General features: G+C 43.7%; 1 protein-coding gene across 2 annotated transcripts in view; it reads left to right on the plus strand.

Moving 5' to 3' along the window:
* The window catches only part of Mtap (methylthioadenosine phosphorylase), a 42,236-nt gene that overhangs the window by 17,462 nt on the left and 13,898 nt on the right, over positions 1–10,876 (plus strand). For both annotated transcript variants that reach the window (XM_031377830.1, XM_031377829.1), the window contains exon 4: positions 2,030–2,197. In XM_031377830.1, the coding sequence (XP_031233690.1) occupies positions 2,030–2,197 (168 nt within the window). The remainder of the gene's footprint in view (positions 1–2,029; positions 2,198–10,876) is intronic.

The raw sequence follows: 10,876 nt of genomic DNA on the forward strand, positions 1-10,876 counted from the left end.
CTTCAAACTCAAAGATCCACCAGCCTTTGCCTCCCGAGTGCTGTGAGCTGTCGCTGCAACTATCACCAGTAGTAATCATTCTTTATGGGGCTTGTTATAGGTGTGATATGCATACCATCTTAATGAAATGGCATTTACCCCGTAAGCTCTTTGAAAGAGTAATGCCTGCTTGATTTGTAGCTATTAAAAAAAAGATGTCAGGTAATTATATTTACTAATGCACTAACATTAAGGAAGCTAAGCTGGCTGGTCTTAACAGAAGAAATGCCTTATTTGTGTTACACTATGGTTTTGGACCCAGGTTTAATTGAGAAACAATTATATATAAAACATGTTTTATATTTTATAAATATGTCTGTATAAACACTTTTGGGTAAATATTTATTGAATTTTTATCTACAGAAAGATTTTTTTAAAACTTTAAAATATTGATTCCTTTCCTATAATTTTTTTAAAGATTTATTTATTTTTATTTTATGTATACGAGTACACTGTAGCTGTACAGATGGCCGTGAGCCATCATGCATGTGGCTGCTGGGAATTGAACTCAAGACCTCTGCTGACCCTGCTCGCTCCGGCCCCACTCTCTTCGGCCTCGCTCGCTCCAGTGTCTTCAGACGCACCAGAGAGGGCGTCAGATCTCATCACAGATGGTTGTGAGCTACCGTGTGGTTGCTGGGATCCAAAATCAGGACCTTCAGAAGAGCAGTCAGTGCTCTTACCCGCTGAGCCATCTCGCCATCCCTCCTACAATTTTTAAAAACCCTTTTTGTCCAATATTATTATAGTGAATACAGTGCTGCATTTGGTGTCCGTGTCTTGTTCCCCATTTCTCAGTTCTGTTACCAACTAAGAAATGTTCATGCCATTTTTAAAATAGAAGTCGTGGGCCTCCTGGGCCTGTGGTGTAAGTTACTACACTTTTAGAAAGCTGCACTTTCTCTTTCTCACTGTTTACTACTTCTTGAGGAAAGTAGTAGCTCTCTGGAGCATTATCAGGTTTCAATGGAACAACAAATTTTTGCCATTAAAAATTGACATTATAGGGGCTAGAGAGATGGCTCAGCAGTTAAGAGCACTGTCTGCTCTTCCGAAGGTCCTGAGTTCAAATCCCAGCAACCACTTGGTGGCTCACAACCATCCTTAATGAGATCTGATGCCCTCTTCTGGGATGTCTAAAGACAGCTACAGTGTACTTACAGATAATAAATAAGTAAATCTTTTTTTAAAATGACATTATAGGAGCTGGAGAGATGGCTCAGTGGTTAAGAGCACTGACTGCTCTTCCAGAGATCCTAAGTTTAATTCCCAGCAACCACATGGTGGCTCACAACCATCTGTAATGGGATCCAATACCCTCTTCTGGTGTGTCTGTAGACAGCTACAATGTACTCACATATATAAAATAACCAAATCTTTTCAAAAAAATTGACATTACATTGAACAATGTATTGAGAAATTAATCAAAATAAGTTTTTTTAAAAAAAGAACCCTGTCTCCAAGTGCAATCACAGCCTGTGGTCCAGGTCAAGGTTAGATCTGCAGTTCAGGGATGGGCAGTGGTGTGTAAACCTTTAATCCCAGCACTCAGAAGGCAGGAGCAGGTGGGTCCCTAAGTTCCAGGGCAGCTAGGGATACACAGAAAATCTTGTCTCCAAGATAGATGAATAGATAGATGGGTGGATGGATGGATGGATGGATAGATGGATGGATGGATGGATGGATGGATGGATAGATGGATAGATATGGATGGATAGATAGATAGATAGATAGATAAATAGATACATAGATAGATGGATAGATGGATAGATAGATAGATAAAAAACAAAGAGCTTTGATTCCGTGAAGCCCAGAAGAGCTGATCTGTTATCCAGAAGAGCAGGAAGTCAGAGAACAATTTCATAGTTTACTCAGTGAGGCACAAGGGTTCGGAGGCATGCACCAAGCACTTGGGTTTGCTCTGTTTCTTTGTAACCGTTAAAGTTCCCTGCTCTGACGGCTGAGGCCATATTTCCGTGTCCTTCCCTAGACACGGCAGACACCACACCATCATGCCTTCAAAAGTCAACTACCAGGCAAACATCTGGGCCTTGAAGGAAGAGGGCTGTACACATGTCCTCGTGACCACAGCTTGTGGGTCCCTGAGAGAGGAGATCCAGCCAGGTGACATGGTCATCATCGATCAGTTCATTGACAGGTAAGTGCTAAGTGCCCTTGTAGCTCTCCATTTTCAGCTCTGAGAGATGATGTGTGGGAATCATGGGGAGAGGGGAGAGAGCAGGACACAGGATCACTTTAAGCTCCTCATTGTAGGGGGTTTTTTTGTTTTGTTTTATTTTGTTTTGTTTTTAACTAAACTGACAGATATTGTATATTGATGAATGTAATCACTGTATGTGGACATTACATGGTGATTTATATATATAATATATATATATAATATATATATTATGTATATATATATTATATATATATGTTGACCTATCACTTCACATACACACTTCACAAATTAGCTTGGATGCAAACACTGATTTTCACTATATAATAGATACACCACATCACCATGCCACACAGGAGATTTCAAAAACATACTCTTTGTTTGTTTGTTTGTTTTCGAGACCGTTTTTCTGTGTAGCCCTGGCTGTCCTGGAACTCACTCTGTAGAGTGAGTTTGTACAGGCTGGCCTCGAACTTAGAAATCTTCCTGTCTCTGCCTCCCAAGTGCTGGGTTTATAGGCGTGCGCCACCACCACCCAGCCAAAAAAAAAAAAACATGCTCTTTCAACTAAAACTTAATGTTCTTTGGCCAACTGTGTCCCAAGCTTCTGGTTAGTGCCATTTTCTCCTCATCTTCTGAGTGCGTTTTAGATCACGTGTGAGTTCGTGCATTATCTTCCAGTGTCTTGCTTACTTTACCTCACAAAATTCCTCCAGGTTTGTTCGTTTTGCTGTAAATGACTATTTTTTTCATGGTTGACTAATTTCTTTGTCAATGTGTCACATTTTCTGTATCTGTCAGTAGGCATCGGGATTGATTCTATAGTGGAGATAAATAAAGCTGGCTGTGCAGAGGGGCCCCTGGGGTAGGCTAACTTAGATACTTCGATGAGTACCCCAGGGTGGGGTAGATCCTGTGGTTATCACAGCATTGAGGAACCCCACGCTGATGTTCATAGTGACTGGCCTAATCAATAAGGGCTTATTGACTTCTGCATCTCTACCAACCTTTGTTGCCTGTCTTCCATTCCAAAGATGGAATCTCACTATACATTTGGTTGACGGTTCCCCGGTGGCTAAGGATGATGAGTATTTTTCTTGTGTTTATTAGTTGTTTGTACTTCTGTAGAAGTACATTTCTGTAGAAGTAGTTCATTTTCTCATTTATTGATTGGATTGTTTTCACTTTCTTAGCTCTTGATATATTTTGGTTTTTAATTCTTTGCCAGATGAACAGCTGGCAAAGATTTTTCTCCCATTTGTGAGCACTGTCTGGGCGTGCGATACATCGTGTGTGTGCTTTTTTAGCTTGGCTCAGTCTGTTTGCCCTGTGCTGTTACTTTCTGAGCTGCTGGAGTCCTGAGTAAGGAAGTTCTTGCCTTGCCCAGGCCTCTATCTCAGTGTGCTTTTCCTCCAACACCATCAGGGTTGCAATGCAGGTCTGCTGCTGAGGGGTTTGATCTGTTTCAAATTGACTTTGTGTGTGTGCAGAGTGGGTGTAGCAGAGAGAGTTCCAAAAGGGGGTTGCAGTCCTGAATGCCTGTATTAAAAATCCAGAAAGATCTCAAATAAATAACCTAACCGAACACCTGTGTCTAAGAAAAAAGAGAACAGCAGGAAGAGGAGAGCAGCAGTAGACAGTAACAGAGACGAGAGAAACCACAGCCATCGGACTCCCTACGAGGGCCCAAACCATGATGAGAAAAGACAAGCTCTAAGAACCCGTGCAGGGCAAGGGGGATATTCAGATGTAGATAGGCAGAAGACTGAAAGGGGGATGAAAAGAGATTGCCCTCTCCCACTCGAGTTCCAGTGAAGCCGTGTAGGAAATTCTTAATTGCTTCCATGGTCACACACTGTGACCCACTCGCTGGTTGTTGTTGAAAAGTTCGTTGTTGCATCTCTATGTGTGTAACGTTTCTGTGTTTTCTCCTCTTGGCTTCTAATAGTTCCATTATGAGCTGATAAGATACAAAGAATTATTTTACTTTCTCGGTATTTGGGGAACAGTTGCTCTGTGGCTTGAAGTGTGGTTTCTTGGGGAGACGGTGCCATGAACCGAGAAGAATGTGCAGTCCTCAGCACTTTAGAATGAGTGTCCTGGAGTCCCTCTGAAGTCTGTTTCATCTGTAGTGTGATTAGCTCTGAGGTTTCTTTATTGGTGTTTTTTAGGAGGTTAGGAGCCTGGAATATGTCTGCTGATGAAATTCTTTACACCTTCTGCTATGTGTGTGTCTGGACCTCTCTGTCCAGTGAGTGGGCCGCGTATGTATCCACAGTCATTATGTTTTCCCCATAGATTGTTTTTGTTGTGAGTTCTGGTGAATACCGTTCCATCCTCTGCTTCTGCGTGCACAGTTCAGATTGTACGGGTGGGCTCCTGCGGCTGGCTTTCTGTGTCTTGCTTCTTTCATTTACTTCAGGAAGTTCCTCCAGGTCCATCTTGTCACACATGACTGTTGTCTTTCTTATCTATTTAGTGTTTGTTGTCTACTGGGAAAGCATGTCCTCTGGTTAGTGACAGCTCTCCATGAGTCGGCCTCTGCAGTGCTCAGCATCTACTTCGATTCGATGGAGAGAAAGCAGAGATACACCGCCGGGCAGTGGTGGCACTCACCTTTCATCCCAGCCTTCTGGAAGCAGAGGCAGGTGAATCTGTGAATTCGAAGGCCAGCCTGGTCTACAGCGCAAGTGCCAGGACAGCCTGGGCTACACAGAGAAACCCTGTCACTAGAAACAAAACCAGATAGGATATATCTGTAGTGAAAGAAAGAACTATAAGGGCATATTAGGAAGGTAAAATTTAGTAAGATGAAAGTATAAGCGAAAGAGAGTAGTGGAACACGCCTTTAATGCCAGCAGTTAGGGGACTAGCCAGGGCTACTAGAAAGTTGAGACTAACCAGGACTACCTATTGAGACTGTCTCAAAAAAGGGTCAGTAGTTGAGGGAAGGTTGGGCACACAGTAAAAGAAATCAAAGGAAAAAGTCATATACTCCTCCTTGCTGAAGATGTGGGGGTCTTTCCAGGTTTGAGGGTGAGGGTTATGGAGGCTGAGCCTGTTCTGCCTTGTCTACCAGCATGAGCTAAGAAGTGACTGAGTTATGGCCATTAAGGATATAGAGCTCTGTTCATGCCGGTAACCTTGGTATGTGACCCCTAGGAGGTAGACTGCAGTCCTTCTGGCTTGTCACAAGTGTGGGCTGCTCACAGTTGCCCGTCACTTTCAAGGGACCTTTGAAAGTGTGTATGACAAACCAGTGCCTGTAAACATCCCTGAGCTTCCGTGTGTGAGGATGATGACCAGACCAAGGCATTCTGTACTGAGCAGGCATTAAGTGCTTTGCCAGCCCTGGCCACACTAGTCTCTGCCTTCATCCACCCATGAGTCTTTACACAGTTCGTCTCATGCCTCGGAGATCCAACACTGTTTTTGAAAAGGAGTTTTTTTCCTACTTCCCCATGTAATACAGATGCGTGTGTCGGGGAATATATAATTTACCATGAAGTCTTAACTTATATTGCATATATATTAGCAAGTGAAGTTATAGATATGAATTAAGTTTGTACGTCTACAAACAGGCAAGTCACAGCCAGTTTCCTGGGCCTATACATGCTTCAGGGATTGGTTACCTGCTAAGCTGGTAAAAAGGAGAGGGTATTGGAACTTGAGGTATAAAATGAAGGGGGTTTTGATGTGCCTGACAGTACAGTAAGACAGTAGCCCCCACTTAGGGTGTCTCCCATTGCAGCACCTGTCACTACGCTGGGAGGTGCTGACGACTCCTCCAGTGCTGCCTAGCTGTTCAGACAGAGTACGGTGGCCTGCCTTTACACTGTACTGCTGAAGGGTGCTAGATTCTGGGCCTTGGAGCTCCCATGGTCTTCCCTTCTTTTGACAAACCCTCCCTTCTTCTTACCATGCAGGCTGACTAATTCAGGCACAACACAGGCTAGACACAACACAGGTGTAGATCCAGGGCTTAAGTTGGTCCACCCCAACACCTACCCCAACTATGAATTGCTGGAATGTGCTGGTCCTGCGGATCCAAAGCTGCAGGATCTCCATGACACGAGGTAACAACAGGATATTCAAGGGGAGTGCCAGTGAGGATCTAGTATTGATGGTGTAGCAGAAACCAGAGGCCTGGAACCAGACTAATGACTCATTACAGTGAACATTTACAAGTAAAGAAGTGTGGACAAAGAGGTATACTGTGCCACACGCTGTGATACACTACAGCTTCCATGACAACATCTTTTATTCTATCTTTTTGTGGGGAGGTTGCAAAGGTGGAGGGCAGATACTGAGGGACAGGAGATGAGTGAGATTGGGGTACATGATATAAAATATACAAAGAGTCAATAAAAAGTTAATAAATAAATGATAAATGCCTAAAGCATTTCCAATTCTGAGAGATACGTGGACTGATTATACAACCCAAGGACACTCTGGCTTGCATGCTGTTCAGGTTTTCCCAAGACAGTCACACTTGGGACTCCCCTCTGACTCTGTAGGTTGAAAAAAAAAATTGTTGGAAAAGAATGACCTCATTTTCTGACAAGGACTGCTAGCCTGTCAGTCTCTTCCAAGGCTGTGTGTTTTATTATTAGAGGAGAAATATAATGCTTCTGAGGGGACTCACTCAGTATCTTCACACCTGAGCCCTCTAAGGCGTATGTGACACGATGCTTGTGAGATGCTTGTCATAAACCACCTATTGAAAACAATTCATACCATGTGTAGTGGCTATTCCTAGTTGTCAGCTTGACTGTATCTGGAATGAACTACAGTCCAGAATTGGAGGGCTCACCTGTGATCCAAAATCTGGAGGCTGAGAGATACAAGTTTCTGACCTGGATCTTGGCATGGAGACCTTGAGGCATAGTGGCTATGAATCCCAGAAGATTAAGACAGGGAGATCTCTGAGTTCAAGGTCATCTGGGATTAAAGGTGTGATGGCACACACCTTTAATCTGGGCTACACTTTCTTCTGGAGACCTACATAAAGACATTGGAAGGAGGAAGATTTACTCTCTCTCTTCTTCACCTGCTTGCCTTGTGGAAATGAGGCATCCTTGGACTTCCATTCATTCACAACTGCTGCTGACCATTGTTGGGAGTTGGACTACAGACTGTGAGTCATCAGAAAATTCCGTTACAATGTAGAGACTATCCGTAAATTCTGTGACTCTAGAGAACCCCGACTAATATAACATTCATATCCAGAATGCATATGTCTTAATATCTCCATTTGGTCTCCATGGTGACAGCTTCCTGCTGTCTTCAGCTGGAGAAGTCCATTGTAGAAAGTCCCAATTATCAGAAGAACCACAAGTGGTTAGACCATTGAAAACAGAATCTGGTTCAGACTGGGCATTGTCTTTTTTGTTGGTGGTGGTGGCAATGGTAGTGGTGTTTTTTTTTTGTTGTTGTTGTTGTTGTTGTTTTTTTCTTTATTTTTTTTTTAACATCCCTGAGCATTTTTAACTGTATCCAGTTCCTTTCAAGCCATCAAAGATATTTGATTATATTGGCCTTCCTTACAGCATGGAGTCAGGCTTTTCTGCTAATGACCTTCCATGGTTTCTGTTGTAATTTTGTTTGCCAGACCCCTTCTTGTTTGATCATCCTGGCACTGGTAGTCTGGTTTTTAACATCTGATTCTGAGCACACCCAGCTTCTCACCTATGTTCTGTTCCATACGATGAATTCTGGGGGAGTGAATCAAGAACACCAGAGGCTTTGTGTGCAATATTGGTAGCCTGTCTTGTGGAATGTCACATACAGCCAGTGCCACCAGGCCAGTCAGTGGCCTTCTTCAGCATACCCACCATGCCCTTTTCTTTTCCCCTGATGCTCATTAACAGTCCCTTGAAAGGAAAAGGAATTGGACTTTTTCCTTGGTCCAAGAGAATCTTGTTAGTTATTTCTATTTTAAAAGGACCTTATAGGGTATCCAGGTTTTATAATTTGATGTCTGTCTCCCATACTGCATGTCCTCATGTGTCACACGCATGCCTGGGCACCACTACCACGCTGCTTGGGGAAGGCAGAATGAAGTCTGGAACTGGGGTCTGTAGCCTGGGTCTTTCTTCACCAGACCAGAAGGGGAAACAACAGAGTCTGGGACAAATTCTATAGTTCCTTGTCTCCTCTTTGGGTACCCGGGCGTGCTGGTGATCCGCTGAGAGTCAGGAATGGGGGTCAGGAGTCTACCTTTCTCCTCTGGGCCTCTGAGAGCCAAGCAGAGAAGGGAGACAGCTCTGCACAAGTAGAATGGTTTGTCCTGCTGACATACAAAACCAGCCAGTACGGATATTATTTCAGATCCCGTTGTCTGGGTAGAAGAAATGTAATACAGTCATGCCATTCAAGAGGTTGAGGGCCCAGGGACAGGGGCTTCCAGCAAGTTCTCCATGTATCCTTTCTTCCTGTGTCATCAATATTTGCTTTATCCCTGAAGTCATTGATTGGACAGGAAGAAAGGATATATTTAGAAATTGTGGGTATAAGCCCTTATTTTAAACTTAAAACAAGATTCATAGAAACAGTCACATCTGTGACTTAAAGTACCAAGTGAAACAATGCCTGCCCTTCAGTATCCTTATCGCTTAATGTAAGGATTCTGCAGGTAGTGGATTCTGATGTACTCCTTCTCAGGCTTTTTTGTTTTTTTGTTTTTTTTTTTTCCCAGCTTGTCCTCTTGCAGGAAGAATAGGAGAGGCCTGGGTTTGCTCTTACTCTGACTCATCAGGAAAGTCCCGCATGTAAATACATGGGCTGATAGATTTCGACTGTTTATTTCACACTCCTAGAGACACAGCCCTGTCTTGGGCTTCCCCGGTGATGTCGTCATTCAGGCTGTTGTCGTCTCGTAGGCGTATGCTTTGGTGTCCACACAGGTCTCCTTTCAGCTTGAGTGTGGCTAGGTTCTAACGATTAGAAACGGACTCCTGAGCGTGATGACTTGCACCTGGGACCTCACCCCTGAGGCCTCCATGGCAGGGACATTTTTCGAGGATAGTTCTGGATACCCAGATTGCATAGTGACAGCACCCTGTCTGAAACGGAAAAGGAAGGCACAGAGACTCATGATGAAGAGTTTCCCAGAGGCCTTTGCCTTGCTCTGTCCCACTCCTCTCAGAGGCAAGTGTGGACAGGACTGTCCTGTTCCTACGGCTTCTTGTGTGTCTCCTCACTGCTGAGAATGCCATTGTCAGTGTCATAAAGAAGCAGATACTACTGGGCATACACTCACTTCGTGCCTCTGCCTTCCCTTCCATCCGTAACTTGTGTCCGAGTTCTCCTTTCACATCTAGCAAAGTCAACAACCCCTAAGAAGTAGTTTCTCCTCAGATTCTGCTCTGGAATCTAGTTTCCTTATACCTCTTCACAGTATTATAACATTCCTATTGTAACAATTGAGCTATGGAGAGCAAGGGCCATGGTTAGTTAATGGCAGGCACTCAGTGATCATCCCCCACTAAGGAGACCTCAGTACAGAGATGCTGTTACATACTAGCAAGCGGACCCAAACTCGGTGACTCAAGCCTGTCCCCTCCCCCCATCCATGTGTTTCCAGTTCTCCCACTCCTATGAGATGGCTCAGACTTTGTAACTGTCTTCTGGTTCTTGCTCATTTGTAACACTGCTGGCCCTCAGTGAGCCTTGCTAGAGCCACCTGTCCCTCTTCGGTCTTTGTGTCCGCATCACATCTTGCTACATGCACATGCTCGAGCCTGCCCTCTCTTCCTGCAAGCGTTCTGGACAGTACTCCCCGTTTCCACCTGACAGCCCTTTAGCTTCTTTCTATAGCTTCCTGTAAGTAAGGCATAGATTCAGCCACAGGTGATGTCTGGGGGCCATCCTCGGAGCTTTGGAAAGCAGAAGTTTAAGCAGCAGAAATGACGTCCTGATTAGCCATTCTCATAGACTGACTCAGCCCTTCCTGAAATTTGGTGTGAATTGTTCCAACTTGTAGATCCGTGCTTCATTAACTCTTGCTACTTTTCTAGGAATGGTTTCTTCTATAAGTTCCTATTTAGAAAGCCCTGAACCTTTGCTTGTTTCTCTCTTTCCAGAGGAGTGTAAATGGTTATGATGTGATGAACAGGAAGACAAGTTACCTGCGAATAATTCAGGAGTGAAAGAAAATGTCACATTTCCGCTCTTAAGACCTGGAGGTTTCTTCAATATAACTATTGCTGTTTGAAATGGACATTTTAAAAGGGTCGTCTGACTCATGGAATTTAAAATGCTAAAGCCTTTCCAGCCAACTTTTTCCCATTTACAGTCTGCAATCCTAAGCATAAAAGCACACAGTGGTACTTTTTCCTACATCTAATATACCTATATGTGGCTGTTGTTTCCTGGGTAAACAGATAAAACCACTTATATCGACCTGGAACAATAACAGCATTAGTAAATGCTATTGTCCCCTTTTACAGATGCACACACTGAGGTTCTATCACTGTCCGTTTCAAAGCCTTGAGCAAAGGCCTCATTGCTGAGGTCTGAAGTCTTCTATGACCCTCAGATTTTGTGTTGAAATCCTAACCCTTAAGAGAATGATATCAGATTTGTTCCTGCCACCCCCATCGGAGTTGAGATTTTTGTGATTGTTAGGTTTGTATTGAGGTGGTTTTTGGTTTTTTT

The sequence above is a fragment of the Mastomys coucha genome, unplaced genomic scaffold (assembly GCF_008632895.1).
Source record: "Mastomys coucha isolate ucsf_1 unplaced genomic scaffold, UCSF_Mcou_1 pScaffold18, whole genome shotgun sequence".
Lineage (NCBI taxonomy): Eukaryota > Metazoa > Chordata > Mammalia > Rodentia > Muridae > Mastomys > Mastomys coucha.